Source organism: Dipodomys ordii, unplaced genomic scaffold, assembly GCF_000151885.1.
Source record: "Dipodomys ordii isolate 6190 unplaced genomic scaffold, Dord_2.0 Scaffold56, whole genome shotgun sequence".
NCBI lineage: Eukaryota > Metazoa > Chordata > Mammalia > Rodentia > Heteromyidae > Dipodomys > Dipodomys ordii.
The window spans coordinates 3,202,034-3,223,265 of record NW_012267272.1 but is presented as its reverse complement, the minus strand read 5'-3'; the positions used below and the strand labels follow the sequence as shown (position 1 = coordinate 3,223,265).

The 21,232-nt window shown below is 39.6% G+C and overlaps 1 protein-coding gene across 8 annotated transcripts in view; it reads right to left on the bottom strand.

Annotated features, from left to right (window-relative positions):
• The window catches only part of Cald1 (caldesmon 1), a 182,271-nt gene that overhangs the window by 71,836 nt on the left and 89,203 nt on the right, over window positions 1–21,232 (bottom strand). For 2 of the 8 annotated variants that reach the window (XM_013021705.1, XM_013021709.1), the window contains exon 1: window positions 846–908. The exons of the other annotated variants lie outside the window; for them this stretch is intronic. In XM_013021705.1, coding sequence (XP_012877159.1) covers window positions 846–895 — 50 coding nt within the window. In that variant the 5' untranslated portion in view covers window positions 896–908. Of the gene's footprint in view, window positions 1–845; window positions 909–21,232 lie in introns of those variants that run through there. 8 annotated transcript variants of the gene reach the window in all.

The following is a 21,232-nucleotide window of genomic DNA, read 5'->3' as shown; positions in this document are numbered from 1 at the left end:
AATTGCCATTCTGAATCTGTGCCAAAATGCTCAGAAATGGGAAAGACTTACTGAAAGGCCATTTGGTGTTCTTACTCTTGTGCAGTACCTTTTCCCATGACCCCTTAACAGTTTCTCAAACTCTATAAACACCAGTGTGAAAACGACCCCTCACCTACCCAACATTACAGACACCATTTCCCTACTTACTGACAATTGTCTGACTTTGGGTAAGTCCAGTTATTCTTTTGGGTTCTTGTAACCTCCTGGGAGGAAGGAATGAACACTGAGTCAAACTATCTCAGAAGGCTCTTTCTGGCTTTCACATTCCAGGATTTGGGGATCCTGGGATCCTGGAATTCCACAAGTACTTTATCTGAACATTTCCCTGATCAATAGCATATGCTATGGGTCTTGTTGCTCTCAATCAGATGGTCAGAGGGACTGAGGGCTTTGGGCTGTTTACTTTAGGGATTGGGCAAGTGTGGCTTAGTGAAATCTCTGAGCCCAGCAAATGTCTGAGGCAAAAGGCTCAGGTCTAAATTAACAGCAGATCTTCAGCAACACAATGCTCTGTAGATTGGTATTTGCACGAGAGAAACCCATAAATGCTTCCTAAGGTACCATACAAATGGCAACAAGAAAATCACTGGATCAGAACCGCCCCGCAGTGGAAACCCAAAAGTTTCAGGCAGGATGGAAAGGTACATTCTCACAGATTTCCTTTCTCCCCTGTGTCTCTTTCCTCCTCCCACTCCCACAATTTCCTATTTAAATTTAAAAAACAATGCTATTGTTAGAAAAAGTAAGAAAGCAAAAGAGAGGAAAGGAAAGAAAAAGCAATCTTTCTTTGAGTGTAGACTCACTGGGAGAGCGCGGCCAGGCTGCGTCTTCCTTGAGACCCCGATCCGAGCATGTCTGCAGCTGGCCAGGGGTGCAGGCAGCTGAGATGGGGGGGCCCTGGCTGCGAGGTCAGGGCGTGGGCCAGGCCCGCAGACAGGCCATGTTATCTGTGGCTGAAATGCAGTGAGCAGGATGCTCCAGGGTCTTCCCTTTGTGTTAACACTTTGGTCTGTCCCAGTGACGAAAGTCTGGGCTTGTCCTCAGCCAAATCTACTCCTCCCCACCCATTCCCTCCACGTGGGATCATCAGAGAGCTGATTGTTAGTTTTTACTGTAATCTCTCTAATAGAAGCCCCATCACGTTTAGGTCTGAAGGGCAGGCGAGTGCTTGGAGATTTCCAGACTCACAGAGTTGAGTTGTCAGGACCAGGATCCTCAGTAGCTTTGCTAATGAAGACTTTATGTGCTTAACTATGTGGAATAAATAACGATTCCAAGGCAAGCCAAAGGGAAAGATGTGAATGTCTAGGCTCAGCCTTTGGGAAAACAATTGATGGTGGTATTATTACATGAATACACATCCCAGTTGTGACAAGATCAACAGAAATCAGCCCACTGAAAAGTTCATCCGGGTGCTGTTCTCAGGCTCTCCTTCTGGTCTCTGTTCTCAATTAGCATTGGGGTAAGTGGCTTCCAAAGCAAACAGTTCCTACTGAGAATTCAAATCTGAGAAACTCCTCTTATCCCTTTTATCTAGGAAATGATACCAGGGCCAGAGAATGCAAAGGAAATAGGAAGAACCAAGAGACATGGTCTTGCGCAGTGGTGGGCTGGACTGTACAGGGTGTCTGCTCTTTGCATCTGTCTTCTGAGAGATGAGGGCAGTAGCCAGCCTGAGAGCTTGCTGGAACAGCGGGTCCATCTGGTGATCTCACCAGCCACGCCTGGCAAAGGGACTGGTCAGCAAGGCTTGGAAGGCAGCCAATTCCCACCCCCCCATGAGGGGGCCGTGTTGGTTCTAGTGATGACACCCTATCTTGGATTGAGTTATGAATATATTTCTGCATCTCTCAAAAATGCCTTGGTATATGGGAGGGCCCAATGACTTACGGGACTAGTTTTCATCAAATGTGTAGAACTAAGATCTCTGCAACACAAGGTTAGATTATTTTTTGGTAAACAACAGAAGCAATTGATCTCACACATTGAGAACCAAATTCACAAAATGAAAGAGATGTTTGAGATGGACGGCTTTATCTCATTCACAAAAACACTGACAAACAGCTTTTCCAAAACTTGCCCCGTATCTTCAAGCTGCTCTAATGTTCAACTTAAAGAAGTTTAATTCAGTAAGGTTAAATGCCCTCCACTTCAACTAGGTAGAAACATGCTTAAAGCCTGGGACTTGCTGGGCACTGGAGAATCATGTCTCTAATCCTAGCTACCCAGGAGGCTGAGATCTGAGGGTCACAGTTTGAAACCAGCCTAGACAGGAAAATCTGTGAGATTCTTATCTCCACTTAACCACCAAGATGCCAGAAAGTGGGACTGTGGCTCAAGTAGTAGAGTGCCAGCCTTGAATGAAAAAGCTAAGGACAGAGTTTAGGGCCTGAGTTGAAACCATCTCAGTGGCAATGGATATAGATAGATAAGTAAATACTGGACTGTCCTCAAAGTCATAATTTTTAGAGTAAATATAGTTCAATGAATGTCAAAGTTAATTATCTCCATATATTCTGATGTATACACACAGTTAAGTATTTCACTGATTATATGTCATCACTCAATATACATTGATCAGAGAAAATAACACTCATAAAATCTTTGGGTTATACCTGTGTTCACAATACTGATTTAAATATGGACTTGTCTTGAGTTAATCACTTTGAGCCAAGATTTAAAATATATAATATATATTTATATATATAAGATATATCTATAGTGTATGTGTGGAGATATTGTGCTGCTCATTTTTCTACCAAATTTTATCCATTTTCATTCCTCCAGTTGTTTGTAAAATTCCATGGCTTGTTGGTGTACACAGAATAAAATTTACTCTAAAGATGTTTATCTCCTGATCTCTAGAACCTAAGAATATGTTACTTTGCCCAAGAGAGTTTGAAGCTGTGACTGAAGTCATTGAAATAGCAGTTATCCTGGATTATCAAGGTTTGTTCACTCTAATCATGTAGGTTTTTAAACTCGGAAAAAAAACCTTTGTGACTGTAATCAGTGGGAGAGAAGGGTATAGGAGAAAGGTTAGGGATGTAACTTTGCCTTCTTTGAAGATGTAGAAAGAAAGCCAAGAGCCCAGGAATGTGGGAGCCTCAGGGAGGTAAAAAGGCAGGAAATGCATTCTCCCTTAGAGCCTCCAGCAAGGAATGCAGTCCTTATCAAAACCTCAATTTTAGTCCAGGCATATCTACAGACCTGTACATAATACGTTTGTGTTACTTTAAGCCACTAAGTTTGTGGTTATTTATTACAGCAGCGGTAGCAAATGAACATACTTGCTTATGAGACTCATTTGATCCTGGGAACAAATTTTTCCTCCTAATTCCCTCCTCCCTTCTCCTCACTCCCTTCCTACTCCAAATCTGAGATGGCAGGTAGAGTTTGACATATTCACAATTGGCTTATAAAATGGAATCGCAGAGGAAAAAAAATCTTGTATTTCTTCTGGGCTAGCAGTCTCTCTCTCCCTCTCTCTGTCTCTGTCTCTCTGTCTGCCTTTGTCTCTCTTTTTCTTTCTCTCTCTCTCTCTCCCTCCTCCCTCCCTCTCCCTCTCTCTTCCTCTCTGCTTCTCTCTCTCATACTCTTTCTGGCTCTTTTCTCTCTCTAGGTCTCTTTCTGGCTCTTTTTCTCTCTTTCTTTCTGGTCTCTTTTCTGTCTCTCTTAAACACATACACACATACTAAATGCAGTAAACATCTGCTCATATGCTAAAATGTAGCTGCTGGAAGCTTGCTTAATGGGCAGTTATGTAGCGTTTATCTAGCCATCTAAGCGCTCTCCTTAGTTGAGGCCATAGGAGGAGGGGAAGGTTGGTGCACATTTTCAGTGGATTATTGTTGTTGATTAAGGGTAATGGGGAGGGGATAGCTGTCTGTTTTCAGTGCTCACTGGTGTTGGATTACAAACTACCTACTAGTCAGATACTGACATGGAGTTCACAGAGAGAACTGTGAGTATGGGACATGGGACAGACGCCAGTAGAGAATAGGAAGAGCATAGCGCAGAGGACAGGCAGATTCCAAGCAGGGAAATAATAAGCAAATCAGATTAGGAGCTCAGAGCTGGATTAGGGCTATCAGTCCATGGAAAGGCAGTGGCTGGGAATGGAGGAGAGAGTGAGTAGTATTAGGAAGAGCAGCTGACAGGTTGCTGTGAACAATGTTCTTTGCAGGCATGGGTGTTCTCACAATTGGTGGAGACTGGGAAATGTCATGTCCAGCTTCCTGAACTGACATCTCTGAGGTCGGAACCGAACTGCTCACCATTCATTGGCATTGTAAACAACAGGACCCGTCATCCTTTAGGAAGATTGTAGGTGTCATATTCTGATGATCCTTCAGGATCTGGCTATGGAAAATGAGTATAGGCTACTCTCAGAAAGACTTAGAGTATCTTTTCATTTCTGGATATTTTATTAAGTTTTCATCAAAGAGATTTCTGAGCTGGGAAGGTTTGATGGAGGTCAGTTTGATAGAAAGGAACAGTTCTCACCACAGGGTGGTCTTTTATTAATAAAATGTGATCTTTAAGAAAAAATAAGTTGACTTCATGGAGGTAGGAGACTGGACCACATGATCGGTTCCAGACTTTACAGTCTGCAAGAGTTGTTTAAGAACAGCTTCTACTTTGGAGCAATTCCCTGGGGAAAAGAGAGGTATGTGGGAAGTGCTGTGAGTAGTACCCGAATGCATTGAAAGCACACACACACACACACATTAAAAATGCATGCAAATGGAAAATGCACTCATACACATGCATGTATATATGCATGCACATGTAGATCCATGCATATGCATGTGCCCATGTTTACAGAAACTCACTAAAGTCTATGTATGTGGGAGGAACAGTTTGAGTAATTTGAAGGGGAATCTGTAAGATATGAATTTTCCTGTGAAGAAATTTATAGATTCTCTACACTTAGGGCAAGGCAAAAATCTTGCCTAGAGGTGTGGTGGCTTCCCAAGCTCCATCTAGGAATGAAAATTAAAGGGGGTTAACTATAGAGCTGCAGGCAGAGCCCCTTTCCTGCTTTCATGGGTTTTGGTTAGTCTTAATGCAAATGGCAATCCCCGCTTCCATTCACCCTGACTCTGAAGCTGGTTTGCTTCATCTATATTACATCAAATTGCCCTGTGACAGTGCTTTTTAATAGTTCCAAGAAACCTCCTTCCTTTCTCCTGCTTTTTGTCTTCCAGTAGCTTATTTTCCCCTCTACTCTTCCCCTCCCATTGTCTCTTTGGAGCACTCCTGTGTCTACTTGGGGTGGTGTGAAGGAATGGAGGGACTGCTGTGGAAAGCAACAACCAACCTCTTCTTTTGCCTTTAGACTCCTTGTAGCCTGTACTGGCACCATTTTCTTAATTATCCTTTGATCCATCTGTCTCCAGGCTTGTAACACAGCTTGGATTGCAACACTCTCCGAGTGCTGTTATAATGATGGCCATGCCTCTTCATTCCAGAATGTTCCTTCTTGTTGTGTATGTTGGTACTAAGGCTTGAACTCAGGGCCTAGGTGCTATCCCTGAGCTTTTGTGCTCAAGACTAGTGCTCTACCACTTGAGCCACAGTTTCATTCTTGGTGTGTGTGTGTGTGTGTGTGTGTGTGTGTGTGTGTGTGTGTGTTTGTATATGAATGTATGTGTGTGTTTAATTGTAAATAAGAGTCTCCTGGACTTTTCTACTCAAGCTGGCTTTGAACCTATGATCCTCAAATCTCAGCCTACTGAGTAGCTAGGATTATAGGCGTGAACCACCAGCACCCAGCCATATTCCTTTTTAAAATTCCCATTTAATGCTGTTGCCACAAACAGGTCATTGCAGTGAGTACTAGGGAAGAGAGGGGAGATCTAAAATGTAAGCAGAGCAGTCTCAAGGGAGCTAAGATATATATATATATAGATATAGATATAGATATAGATATAGATATATATATATAGTACACACACATATCTATACACATATATGCCAATATCTCAGTACATTCTAGAAAATGAAGAGTACCCTGAGAACAATAAAGTAAAAGCTACTTCAAAAGATAAACTAGTCTGATCAAGACCCCAGGGTCTAATTTTTCTTATGCTCTGTTGGTTATCAAGTTAAAATTCCTATTACTGAAACAACCCTTGTCTTTTCTAAACTAAATGTCAATGCTTTATATTCTATCCTTTTAATATGAGCCGGAAATAGATCAGCTTTTCAAACGAGAAACCAAAGTTGAACATAGCAAAGGCATGACCACAACTGAGTGGGCCTGGATGAAGCCCCAGCGCTGCCTGCATGGCTCTGCCATCATGTCCTGACACCTTGGCTCACTCACGGTAGCAACTCCGTCAGAGGTCAGCAGAGGTCATCCATTTGGGGGCCTAGTCAGTTTTTATTTTTCCTGATGTGTCCATTTCCAGCATTGACCTGTAGAGCTGTTTCTGTGGTTATCGTTGTTCACCCTTTATACTGCAAATTGTTTTCGGGGTCACATGCTTTACGTTCTTTCAGGAAAATCTGTATTTTGTGTTCCTTGTTTAAATTCTTGGTAACTTTAAAAGGAAACTGAGGAAGACAAGGACGGATTTCACAAAGGAGAGGGAAAAAATCTTTCAAAGAGCATCTACCTGAAATACACCATCAATATACTTATTAATTTGCAACAGTTCAGAATTCAAAGTGCTAAATTGCACTAATATTTCCATGTGCTCTTATGAGTCCCTGAGCTATCTGAAGAAGGTGATGAACTCCTATTTATAGTTGCGACCCTCCTCTTTCCTTAGTTAGTATACAGTGCCTGGGGTGTCTTAATATGGAGAAATGTTGATTTCTCTACTCCATACCACGTGTTACATAAACCACCTAATATACTTGGCTTCATAAGGGGCAAATAATGGCCTTGACCCAGGTATATTTTTCCTGTAGATGACTCAAAGTGGGAAAATAAGTGTTGTCAGAGGTGGCCTAAGTCACATTTTAGTCATGTGTGTTGTTGCGAGAAATCCCGGCATGCATGGCTAAGCAGCAAGGCGGCCCATCTGCACAAAGGCCTGGGGAGCGTATGATCCAGCCCCATTGCCGCAAGTCTGTGCCCTGAGGAAAGGGAGGCTGAAACTGTTCCCACACAGCATGTATTGCTTATAGGCTAAACTTTGGTGCCCAGGTGACAAAGAGGAACATGGAGGGAAGGGTCACTGTCTCTCCTTACATACGTGCTATCTTTGCTTTAACAGTTTCAGAATTCAATAGGAAGAATGCAGGGCCTCCAGAAGTACCATGACAGGGCATGACATAGTAATGTCTTTGACCTCAGTTCTCAGGATGGGTTCCAGAAAAGTTGAGTGGACTATCCCCTGTAAAGAACTTCCTAACAAGCCGGGCGCCAGTGGCTCACATCTGTAATCCTAGCCACTCAGGAGGCTGATCTGAGGATTGTGGTTCAAAGCCAGACCAGCCAGGAGACTCTTATATTCAATAAACCACCAGAAAACTGAAAGTAGTGCTGTGGCTCAAGTGGTAGAGCACTCATCTTGAGCTGAAGAGCTGAGGGACAGCGCCTAGGCCCAGAGTTCAAGCTCCATGACCGACCAAAAAAAAGAACTTCCTAGCAGAGGGAGATAGGGACCAAGCAACAGGAGCCATGGAAATGGTGCATAGCAGTTGAATTTATATGAGATACTCTATGTAGACAGAGAGGTGTTAAAGCAGATAGTTTTTGAAGAGTTGTTTTTATTAATAAGGTGATTCTACCTACATCCATGAGCAAATTCTGACCCAGGAGATGGGAATAGCTATAAGGACTCTGTGCCTTTTTTTTTTTTAATGTATCATATGTTACTCTGAACATTGACAAAGATAATGAACTAGCAGTTCTCTTCGCATGTATGTACTTGCTATCTCGTTTAAGAAAGAAAACTTGACAAATAACAAGTCTCAGGGGGACCCATGCATAAGACAGACTGATGTATACCTCACAAGGGCAATCGACCAAGAAGGAATGGGTGACATCTGACTAATTCCCAGCCAAGCCACCTCCCATTCTGTAATCCACAATGTGAGGAAGCTGCAGAGAGACTTTCTTCTTTCTTATGTTCTCAAGGGCTATCTTCTACTCCTTCACTCAACAGTAGCTATTCTCCTGAATCTTTTGGTGTCCAGTCCACTTCCATGGGAGCTAATCCTTCAACATCTTCCTTCCCTCCTCTTCCAGTGCATCTGTAGCCCCAGCCCAGGGGATATCACAAGAAACACCACCAGAGTGAGTCCTTGGTCCTAGGATGAAACAGGGTGGGAGGTTTCTGTACTTGTCATGGTAAAATGCAGGTTTGCCTTTCTCTATTAAAAAGAGGGTGCTCTGTCTTTTCCAAGCCCCAGACTCAAGCCTTGCCATGGCAATTCTTCCCCTGGACTATTGCCTGACCTCTAGCTGTCACCAGACTGGCACTTAAGCACACATCTTCAATCAGAGTGGTACTTCTAAACATTTGTCGTAAGACTAGTGCCTAGTCAGAGGAAGGATCCATTCCATCTGTTACCATCTGCAGGCGATTTCTTGTTGTTCTCTATCCTTATCGGTCAGAACTTGCCTTTCTCCTTTTGTCAGAACTCTTTATTCCCTTTGCGTCTCTGCATTTTAGAAAGTCCTGGTCCTTCCCTCTCTGAAGTTTCCTCCCTTCCCCCACCCCCAGATTTGGCTTTCTTTCTTTGCAATTTATCACTTGAGGATGGGAGAACAGGAAGTCTGAGCCTACTCGTGTTTGCATGCATCTGAGAAATAATTAAGTGGTAATATATGAGTCAGTTCCTCCAAGCTAACTGGCTACAAGGCTCACATTTTTTTTTGTTTCTTTGTCATGGTACCAGAACTGGGGCTTGAACTCACGAACTCATGCTCTCACTGGCTTTTTTTTTTTTTTCCGCTCAAGGCTGGCTCTCTGCTGCTTGAGCCACACTTCTACTTCCAAGACTGCCATTTTCTGTTTAAATTCTTTTGTTCCAATTAGTCTACTTTTTTTTTTTTCCTATGTGTGTTGGTCCTGGGGCTTGAACTCAGGGCTTGGGCAATGTCCCTGGACTTTTTTGCTCAAGGCTGGTGCTCTACCACTTGAGCCACAGCTCCACTTCTGGATTTTTGGTGATTAATTGGGGGTAAACATCTTTCAACTTTCCTATCTGGGTTGGCTTCAAATGGCAAGCTTCACATCTCAGCCTCCTAGGTAGCTAGGGTTACAGGAATGAGCTACCAGCACCTGACACTTAATCTTAGTCTTTCTAAGGTTTTACTGAAACCTGGGTGTTTTAATCAGTTGTACTGCTTTCTTAAAACAAACACAAACACATCATGCCTGTAACTCTCTTTCCTCAAGCTTCAAAAACAACTTTAAAATAGATTTGAAACAGTGCTTGGAAATAACAGAGCCTGAACAACTTTTTCTTGAATGAATGAATGAATGAATGAATGGCTGCTACAAAACACTGAATCTAGTTTCAGGGAAAATAATAGTCATATCTGCTTTGCAGGATTCTAAGAAAGGAAAATATAATGGACTTTTATACAATGCAAACATTATAAGACATAGAGACATATTTTAGAATGTAGGCTTGTGAAGGAGTCAACAACTTGTCACAGGGACTTTAAGGATATATTCTAATGCAGAAAAGAAGGTAAAATCTTCAAAGGAAGCATATTAATTCAGAAGCCACATAATTTTCAGTGTGTATCACTTTTATGCAAAGTACCTAACCACTTCCAAAACCATAAATATATTTGCTGGTATCCACTTTATGCATCTGGATATTAAATTTACACATGACTTTTATGGCTATAATCACATCCAGATTTTTTTCCAGGGATGCCATATAAGGGTTCAAAAATATTAATTTCTTTTTTTTGAAAGACAGACCTGGCTTAAAGCATATCTGTTCCTACCATTAGAGAAATGGTCTAATTATATATTTTGGATTATTTGGTTATCATGTTTTTAATTCATGCTATATAAATAATATATATATAAATAATATTTTATATAATTGTGTCATTATATAGGTATTAGATATTGTCTTACTTTGTATGGTATGTCATATGGAGCAGTTTATGATCTTATATATATACATATATATGTATATACATATACCTATACACAGTCTTATTTATTTATTATTCTAATGTAGACATTTTTTTCTTCTTGTCAAATAAAGATTAATCTTTTTGTTTGCCAGCAGGGTTATATGCTAATATCTCTTTTACACTCAAAACATCCTAGAATTGTGATAGGCAGATGGTCCATTAAATACTATCATTTGCTCATAGACTGGAAGAAGAACCATAATGAGGTAAGATAGTTAATGAAGGCCGGTTGGCTGGTTCTTGCAAAACTTCCACAGAGTAATCCTTTGGGCATGCATCCTAGTACAGGATCTAGAAACTGCTCTCCACCAGTAACTAGACTCTGGGAGTTCTAGAGGCCATAGGTCTCAGGGAGACCGAGCATAACACAGACTGATGTATACCTCCCAATGGCAATCAACTAAGAAGGAATGGATGACATCTGACTTCAATGCCTTGGGAGCTCTCCATTCCCAACCATGCCATCTCCCATTCTGTAATCCACAAGGTCAGGAAGCTGCAAAGAACTTTTTCCTGAGTGTGGAGTCAGAGCAAAGGGAGGTGAAACCATCACAGGACCGTGCCACCTAAACCCAGGGTAGATGTGAGCAAACACCTGCCCAGTGAGGGAGCGCTTCTGATGTCACATGACCCAACAAATCTTGAGAGTCAAAGTCTGCCTCATTTGGCTCTTTCTAGATGCCTGGTGCTGACCTAGACTTAGTCTGGGAATTTGTATGGACATCTTCTACTGGACCATTCTTAGATATTCAAATTTATGATTCTTAGATTTGCTAATGTAATAAATTAAAGTTAGATTTGGTCTGGAATACAAGTACAATTTGATTCTTATGTGGCGAATTCCTTACAAGTATTTGTCAAATTCTTGGGTTTCTTATCTGACAGCCTAAGGCAAGTGATTACAAATCAACTAGGGGCAAAAAAAGATTTTCAGTATTCTAGTGCTGTTTTACTTTAAAGTTATTGAGCAATAAAAATCAAACTCCTATTAGAACTAAAGAAGAAAAAATCAAATGAGCTCTTTTTTTTGTGCGTGTTCATTCATTGATAGAAGAAAACCAGACAGGGCTTTTTAGGGAAAACATTTAATAAAAAAAATCATTTTCATTCTTCTCATTGAAAAGCCAGAAGCCATCTGGAAAACATTTTAATTTTAAGACCTCATGAAGACAACAAAGAAAATAAAGTAGATGATGCTTTTCAAAAGGGTAGCAGTCACTTCAAATTTGAAAGCCAAAGATGTGAAATATGAACGTGGCTTCCTAAAATGTTGAAAAATAGAGGGGACTGAAGTAATCTGAGATCTCTCCTAGGTATTTTGGAATTCAGAGTCTTTCTAGGATAGCTTCAAATTATCTTTCCTTCTGACACTTTCCCTGTGGTTCTAAGAATTAAAAATTAAGTTAGAAATTAAGAGTCTATTCTGAGTTCCAGTTCACTAAATTTATCTTACTCGTTAGTTTTATGCTAACAAACTAACCAAAAGGAATATTTTTGTCATAAAGAAAATCATTCTAAAAATACTCTTCCTTCTTAGTCTAAGCAGTAGGCTTTGAGCTACATGAACTACTTATAAAAATAACACAAAAAGTTTCTTACTGTAAAAACACCCTCCTTGCAGCCATATCTTGATAAAAAATGGTCTTGGTTTTAATGCATTGTTTATTAATTTTGTTTGTATTTTTTTGGGGGGGAGGGTCCACCATCATATCCAAATGCTAGAAATCAATCCATACTTTAGTGTCTAAACTTTCAACCCAACTTATCTGTTCTATACTCTCTGTTTCAGAAAGGCTTGTAATTTCAGTTTGAGGTTGGCCCTACCAATATCTACTTCTTCTGGGATTAGCTGAATCCCTTCACTCCTCCCCACAGCATACTTGGTCTTTCATTAGAGAAAGTTTTGATTATAGAGTTGCTCATTGTTGGACTCCTGAGGGTTTGGTCTGAACCCTGTAATTTGATTATTATCTGATTTTACAATGCAGATACCAATCACAAATAGTACTAAGACTATGAGATCTATCACAAAGAGGCCAACAAAAGAGATTTAACTCTTCCTTTAATAAAATCCTTTACCCCCACAATGCAACTAAAAAACATAAATGGTCAGAAATATATGATGCAAAGGTCTAATTACATTTAATAATCAGAGGAATTTGTGAGGTGAGACTCTTTATCTCTCTAGAGAACACAAAGAAACAAAATTCTGTAGCTTGAAAAATCAACCAGGAGAGGTTCTGGCATCTGTGCGAAGAGGATGTCCCTGAAGGCTGCTGACAGTTTATGCTTCTTCTTAAACCTAGAAGTAAATTTCACAATGCTTTGCCTCCATATACAGGTACTAATTGAACTAAAGGATGAGGGAACTTTTATTCTGCCTCAGCTTTGGGTTTTTAGAATAAGCAGGCATACAAACTCCATTTTGCTCAGTTCAGCATCTACTGAATTTCTGTAATGATAAAAATCCTGAGTAACCAGGATGTAGCATGATGATATCAGCTGAGAGAAAACACATTTTACTAGAATAGTTAGCTTTCATGGATAGAAAAAAGAGGGCAGACACAAGAAGGGCTCAGGTATCACTTACATTACCCCACTGGTATCTAAGCCTTTTAAAGTACTTGCTTTCTCCTCTTCCTCAAAGGAGAGGTGATGAGGCAATATTAGCTCTGCAGAATGGCCCTCCCTAAAAAGGTTACAGAGACGTTTGGTTGAATTGTTTAAGGAAGGAGCAGGCAGAGGTACACATCTTCTGTAGCTGCTAATAGCACCTTGCGAGAGATGCAGTGTTCTGATACCTGATGATGCTTCTTGTCATTCAATCAGCTTTGATAACCAATCACCTCATGCTGCTCATCTGCTCACTCATTTCCTGCTCAGTTTTATTCCGTGTTAGTCTCTTGAGTTCCTCCCCCCCCCAAAAAAAAAGACTTCTCAACGGTGCAAGGTTTACTGTGAGAATAAAAAAAATGGATTGACCGCTGTTCTTCAAAACAGACACATTAGAGCTACTAAGCTTCAGAAATAAAAGGACTCTTTCATTACCTAGTTGCCTGATGCTAGCTCTGGGAGTTTGCTAGCTTTCATTTGGAGGGCCCCAAGAAGTATGCAAAATTCCCCCTGGATAATAAGACCCAGGCTAGCCTTAGGGGGGAAAACACACACACATTGAGCAATCTTCTGGAATCTATCAGTTGAATTCCTAAAAGGCACAGGAAAATGGAAGCTGGTGAAGATGTGACATGGGACAGTCCATGTCACCTCAGTGGAAAATATGAGCATCAGAAGAATTTCCTATTCTAAACAAAGTGGGGTTTAAAATACACTCTGTGGAGGCTCTCCTGCATACACAGCCGTATAGCTGCTATTTATAGTGGCTGATGTGTATTTTACCAAGATTTTTATTCCAACAAAGGAACTGTATGTGAAATGTGGAGATGTTAAAATGGAAAAATAAACCCTCGCATTTTTAAACTTTGTTCATTGGTACTAATCTCAATGTGTCATGTTAGATCTCACTAATCTAGACTAACAAGGAGGAAGGCCAGTATACATTATGAAATATTTTTAAAGAAATTCTGGGGTCTGGGGGTTCAGCTCAGCAGAAGTGCACCTGCCTGGCGAGTGCAAGGCCCTGAGTTCGGTCCTCAGCTCTGGAAAATAAAAAAGATGGTGCTAAGAGGGTGGCTCAGTGGTAGAGCGCTTGCCTTGCATGCCTGAGGCCCTGGGTTCGATTCCTCAGCACCACATAAGCAGAAAGAAAAAAGCCAGAAGTGGCACTGGGGCTCAAGTGGTAGAGCGCTAGCCTTGAGCTGAAGAGCTGAGGCTCCAGAGTTCAGGCCCCATGACTGGACCACCCCCCAAAAGAAGAAAGAAAAAGAAAAAAGCTATAAAAGACCAAAAAAAAAATATAAAAGGCAACTAGCACACACACAACCTTAAGCCAGGTGCCAGTGGCTCATACCTATAATCCTAGCTACTACTCAGGAGGCTGAGATCTGAGGATCACAGTTCAAAGCCAGCCTGGATAGGAAAGTCCATGAGACTCTTATGTCCAATAAACCACTAGAAAACCAAAGTAACACCGTGGCTCAAGCAGTAGAGTGCTTGCCTTGAGCTGAAGAGCGCAGAGACAGCACCTAAGCCCAGAGTTCAAGTCCCACAACCGACCAAAAAAAACCAAAACCAAAAACAAAAAAAAGAAAATAAAAGAAATTCTGTCTCAAGTATACCACATAGCTTTCACCAGACACACAAAACATTAGAAGTTATTTTGTTAAAGAAAGAAGAAGAAAAGAAGAAGGAGAAAAGGAAAAGGAGGAGGAGGAGGAAGAGGAGGAGGAAAGGGAGAATATGGAGAAGGAAGGAAGGAAGGAAGGAAGGAAGGAAGGAAGGAAGGAAGGAAGGAAGGAAGACTTGTGATGAAGAATTTAGCTTATGAATGTGTTTCTAGAGTTATTTAAAAAGTTTCATCAAGTTGTAGTCTCCAATGTTTAAAAGCTGAGCCATGGAATGTAGCTTACATAGCTAACATGCTAATGAAATCCTTTATTTATAAATAGTTCAAAGTTATACTTTACTATGGTCCCTGAATAAGCAATTAAAAATTCAAAAACAGAGAAATTAATTCAGATTTATGAGAGACTGAAAATGTTTTTCCAACTGCTAATAAACATTATTTATTACATGGAAGACTAGGGAAAAAGAATAGATTTTATTCACAAAATATATTCATGACTCTAACCTTCCTCACAGCCCAATGAGAATCCATAGCCTTCCAGCAAGTTCCTGTTCCATGTCCCAAAATTCTTTCCTGTTAAGAACTTTGGGAAGGATAAAGGTTAAGAACTTTCTATAATACTTCAAAGCAACTAAGACAGTTTTTTTTTTTTTTTTCTAGTCCTGGGGCTTGAACTCAGGGCCTATGCTTTGTCCCTGAGTCTCTCTGTGCTCAAGGCTAGCACTCTACCACTTGAGCCACAGCGCCACTTCTGGCTTTTTCTGTGTATGTGGTGCTGAGGAATCAAACCCAGGGCTTCATACATGCTAGGCAAGCACTCTACCATTCCCAGCCCAAGACAGATTTTTTTTAACTGCGATTCTGGAATATTATGTAATTATTCCTGTCTGCCATTTCTACCTGGTCTAATGACTGTCACAAATTTCTCATCCCTGCTGGGCAGTAAGAAACCCAAAGGACAGAAGAGACAGGCTCAACACAAGCACTTCCTAGCCTTTATTACATTTTTACTGTCTCAAAGAGAGTTTGTGGCCTTTTAGTACTGAATAGTTTGCTCAGGTTCCCAGTTGAAGACATCACTAGGATTCCTTTAATCTTGTGAACTGACAAAGGCAAATTTCTTGTTCTCTTGGGGAAGAGGGTTCCCATGAACAATTTTATCTAAAAATCAGTGGAATTTTTTTTTTGAAATGTCCCATCACAAAGTCCTTGAACAACTGTCACCTAAACTCAAGTTAGCCCATTCAGAAGTTTGTTTTAAAAATAAACGAGTTGGGTTGGGAATTAAATTAAAATGAATATAATCCATCATTTAGAAAAAAATGATTCAAAATTGTTTGACAAAGATTAGGCACATAACTGTATCTTAGTATAAAATGTATTATTTGTAAATACTTCTGGTGCCAAGAAGCTTCTGATTTAATAGTGTTCTGCTATTCTGTTACAGTATTCTTCTGCTTTAATAGTATTAAAACCATAGATTATGTAATATGGAAAAGAAAATAGTAATTTCACCAGGCAAGAAACTATTGGAAATATATAATTAATTTTGCATATTATATAAATACATATGATTAAGACCTTAATATGTTAAACATTGCAGGATCTTATGTTTAGTCTCAATTTTTTAAGTAAGTAGGAAAATTAAAAAAGGTAAATAATGATGATAATAAAAATAAAAATAAAAATAATAAGGTGCATTTTCTTTTCAGGGTGGAGACCTTCATGTCCATGATTTTCTCCTCACTTTTTGCTGCTAAAACAGAATTGACACAAGAACAGAGATTATGATCAGGCCATCTGGTAACATATACCTTGAACAGTGCCTTGTTCAGTGACACCCTAAAAAGCAGCTTCCATGAGTCTGAGTTCCCTGGGAGATGACTTCAGAGAGGACTTTTGTGATAGCTCCCCCACCCTTTTTTTTAACCATGTTCTTCAGACTGGGGAAAATTAACAGGCAACACTGAGCACTAATGGTGTTTTAGGAATGCTATGTAAATAGTCTCCATGATACCTTAGAAGAAGACCATGAGGACAACCATAGGTTTAGAGAGTCCAAGTGGACTTAACCTTTTATGATCTAGCTAGGTTTGAATTTACATCTGTGTGACTCTAGACCCTGTTCTCTGGAAGGCACTGGTCTTTGTCACACTACAGATCTGCCCTATTCTCCCCCAAAACAGTAGTAATAAAGATGAAATAGGAATATCCCTGTAAGAAATCATGTCAGTTCTTATCTTTCCCATATTTAGGGAGAATAATCTTTTGATGTGTTTGGATTGCTAAAATGAAACTGGTAAGAATGGAGAACTCCTTATAACTTAGTCCTATAATCAAGCTTTGTTTAAGGAAATAAATGCCAAGGAAAAGACTTCCAAAATCAGTATAAAATAGAATTTGGGTTTCAAAATCACCAGGTTTTTCACTTCCTCTTGACTCATAAGGCAAACAGTCTAATAGCCAAGAGTTCTGCCTATCTGCTTATCTTCCTTTTTAAAAAATATAACTATAATCCTTTTATTTGGAAATACCTATAAGCTGAAAAAAGTCCAACATGAATTACATTGTAGTATAAGCTGTTCCCAAAAGAACCCTCCATTTTCTAAAGCGAAAGCCATGGACAGACAAGAATCCACACTGCTCAAGCAGGCTCTGTCTCAGCTTTATTAGGAAATCTTGCAGAGGACAGCCTCCCTACACTGTTTCTTCCTATGTAAAATGAAACATAAAACTCGTCAGATCAGGGATTCTTGGCCTGGATTTCATGGGGCCTGGCAGGGTGGAGTGGGAGGGAGAGGTCCTTGGACGAAGGTCTATCATGGAGGTCCATCATGGAGAACAGCTCCCACATTTTGGTGGTTGTACATTGTGTTTTTCTTTTGGACACAGGTCAATCACTTGCATCAGAGCCTCAAAGCCATGTGTGGTCTCAAAATGACCCAGGAACATTCCAGTGCAAAGAATGGTCCCACAAGGTCAATGACAGCCTTAAGTCTGTAATAAGTAATGAATGATGGGACCGAGTGTCTGCCCTGATAGTGGATAGCATTTAACTGAGAAAAATCTAGTGCAGAACGAAAATGGTCATGCCAACAGCCTTCTGTGGATCAAGGGGAAAACGTGATTCTCCATGTCCATTTTTCTCTGAAATGGGAACAACTCAGGAAGACAAAGGAAACAATGGCTGTGGATAAGCACAAAAAACAGTTCAAATGGCCCAGTGCTCTTTAGTCAATCTGCTACCACAAAACTACTCTGAGTGGGAAGTTATTTAGCCCTTATAGAGGTGATGGATCAAGAAACTCAGTTGGAACTTGAAAAATTCCATTGCAGCAGGGCGGCTGTGGCTCATGCCTGTAATCCTAGCTACCCAGGAGGCTGAGATCTGAGGATGGCGGTTCAAAGCCAGTCGGAGCAAGGAAAAATCAGTGAGACTTTTATCTCTAATAACCACCAGGAAACCGGAAGTGACCCTGTGTCTCAAGTGTTAGAGCCCTCGCCTTGGAGCTGAAGAGCTCAGGGATTCAGGCCTTCCACTGACAAAAAAAAATAGAGAAAGAAAGAAAGAAGGAAAGAAAGAAAGAAAGAAAGAAAGAAAGAAAGAAAGAAAGAAAGAAAGAAAGAAGGAAAGAAAGAAGGAAAGAAAAGAAGGAAGGAAGGAAAGAAGGAAGAAAGGAAGGAAGGAAAAGAAAACTTCCATTGTTTGATTTGTTACAGTGGAAAGGTTTTGAGATTTGGGACAGGGGGCAGAGTGGGCTATATCCTTTGCTAATGAAGGAAAAATGTTACTGGAATGTTCAGACTCATGGGATTCCTCAACTGTAGAACAGGGATAATAGTATTTGGGTCATACAGGTGGACCCATTGCAACAATGAGATGTATAAGTCATTATATCAAAAAACGAACTTTACAACTTTGGTGGGTGGGAGAGGATGGTGGGGGGGGGAGAGGGCGAGTATGGGAAGAGATGGGAAGGGGAAACAAAGAGGAGGCAACAATGCTTGATAAGAAATGTACTCGGTATCTTGCCCATGTAATTGTAACCCCTCTGTAAGGTATTCTCACAATAAAATATATATATATATATAAATATAGTATTTGGGTCATAGTATATACACACATACACACATATGTATATATATTATCACTTAGAATTTGGCATATGGTAATTTTTTAAAAAGGATAGTTTATTCTCTTCTAAATAATAGCTGGTAACTCTGACATGCTTAATTCCACTTAAGAACAATTCTGGGTAAGCTCACTGAGTTGTTAAAGTGAAATTCTGATATTTTAGATATTATATTTTAAATAAAGGGCATATAAGCAATTATATTGAAGAATAGCTGCATGTTTCTCAGATGATTTCAATGTGATTTTGAAATCTTCATACAACAGTTATATGTCCATGACAAACTTAGATGTGGGCAGCCAAAATATTTAATTATTTTCCAACTCCAATATCTTAGTAAATATCAAGATCATTACAGTACACATAAATGGGCACGTTAAATTGCAATGTTCTTATATACCTATTTGTAGATTTTTTTCTTAAAAGAAACTGACAATGGGGAAAAGAAGGTCATTATATGAAAAAATTGATGTAACAAATCATAAAGTCTGAGCTGGTAGAGATATAAAACTCAGATTCAGTAAAATTTTGTTTCGCACTAAAACCTTACTAAAGAATTAATTTTAATAATAATATCTAGCATTCATTAAACATATACTATATGCCAGTCATATATACTATATGACATAGAGTATATGTCATTAAACATATACTATATGTGTTGAGTTTTCCATGTGGATTAACTAGCTTTATCATTGTGCTTGCTGTGAGACTCATTTATTGCCTAAGAAATAGAAGCAAGGGAGGTTTATGTGTCTTGTCAGGATAACAAGTAGCAATTATCTCAGTTAGAATCTGAATCCTGGCCTGTCACTCTGCATGACCTGAATTTTAACTATATCACTGTCTCTCTCCAGGCTCAGGGCTGGTACCTTGTAATAGTTATATATGAAGACTTTAAAGAAAACTTTATCACTATTTAGAGTACATTGATTCATCTATATGCCATGCTTTTTCCAGCTGAGAAGGAAACCACAGCTCAACATCTAGATGGCCAATTCTTTGATACCAAAAATTTAGGTGTGGTCACTGAAAAAATACCACATTGGCTAGGCTGTTAACTTCTGACGCTCTATTGAGCAGGATAGCATCAGAGGCAGTTAGGTTAGTAGAAATGAATCTAGAAACATCATCCTTATCTATTAATGAGTAAAAATACTGTCAATTTAGAGTGACAGACAAAAAAGAATGAGAGAAAAGGGATGTGCATGCCTGTATGTGTTTTATTCTTCTGTCGCTGGATCCAAATAAATAAAGATTTTTTTTAGGTAGAAATTATCCCATCGCAGTCCAGTTGGATTGAACTCAAATGGTATCACATAGATATAAAATCCTTAGAGACATAATTTTAAATCTCTTTCAAATCAATTACTAAAAAAATTTGCTGGGTGCTGGTGGCTCAACCTGTAACCCTAGCTACTGAAGAAGTTGATATCTGAAGTTCGAAGCCAGCCTAGGCAGGAAAGTCCATGAAATTCCTATTTCCAATTAACCACCAAAAATCCAGAAGTGGAGCTGTGGCTCAAGTAGTAGAACACCAGCCTTGAGCAAAAAAAGCTAAGGGATAGCACCTTGGCTCTAAGTTTAAGACTCAGTACTGGCACCAAAACAACAACAAAAACACTTTGAATTTAAAGTCCCCCCCCAAAAAAAAAAAAGATTAGCTACCAAAGGCTAACCTTTATCTACTCCAAGTTGTAATCAATTTTCCAAGAGCACTGAAGGAAAGTTTTGAGCATACCCAAATACTTGAATGATTTAGATTGTTTCAAAGGAACCATTTATTTATCTTCCTAATGGAAAATAAGGTTCTGATTATAAAATAATAAACTTGCATTTGAAAAGATTTTTTTAATCTGAAAATCTCAAGGTCATGATTGAAGCATTTTTGAATAAGTGTTTTTGCGTGTGCTTGTGTGTTGTATAATCACCAATTATTCAACTATTGCTCCTTTTTTCTTGATAAATAAATGCTTTATTGGGTCTCAACTATTGCTCTTAAATCATTAATAAAAAGTGTTAGCGATACAGGTCTGGAAGGAGATTTTGTGAACTCAAAAGACTGAAAAAACATTGCTTGTTTTTCCAGTGCAGTGAAAATATTTACTTTCAAACGTCTAATCATGGGGAAATTTCAGAAGCCCATAAAAATGTATGAATGAGGACAACAGCAAGAGTGTTTTCATTCCCTTTATTTATGTCAGAGCCTCTGAATCTGATAACGCAGCTCTACAATAGAGGCTTTTCTTCTGATGGGGAAGCACACTGGCCTTGGGTGTGGACAGCCTTTGCTGAGAATGTAATGAACTCAAGGCTTGAAAAGTGAGAGCTGCCTGTTACTAGCTGGAAAGCAAACCCAGTGTCAGGTACAGTGTATCCACTGACTAGTTCCTTGTACATAAAAACATCATTGAATGTTTCTCAAAAGATATACCAAAGACCAAAATACTTTTGGCTGAATTGAAAAGGACAGACAGCTCAGCCTGAGTAGGCATTACCTCTTCAGGCTGAGACAACCTGGTAACTTCTCACACCCACTCTATCCATCCATCCATCCATCCATCCATCCACCCACCCACCCACCCACCCACCCATCTATCTATCTATCTATCTATCTATCTATCTATCTATCTATCTATCTATCTATCTATCTATCTATCTATCTATCTATCTATCTATCTATCTATCTAT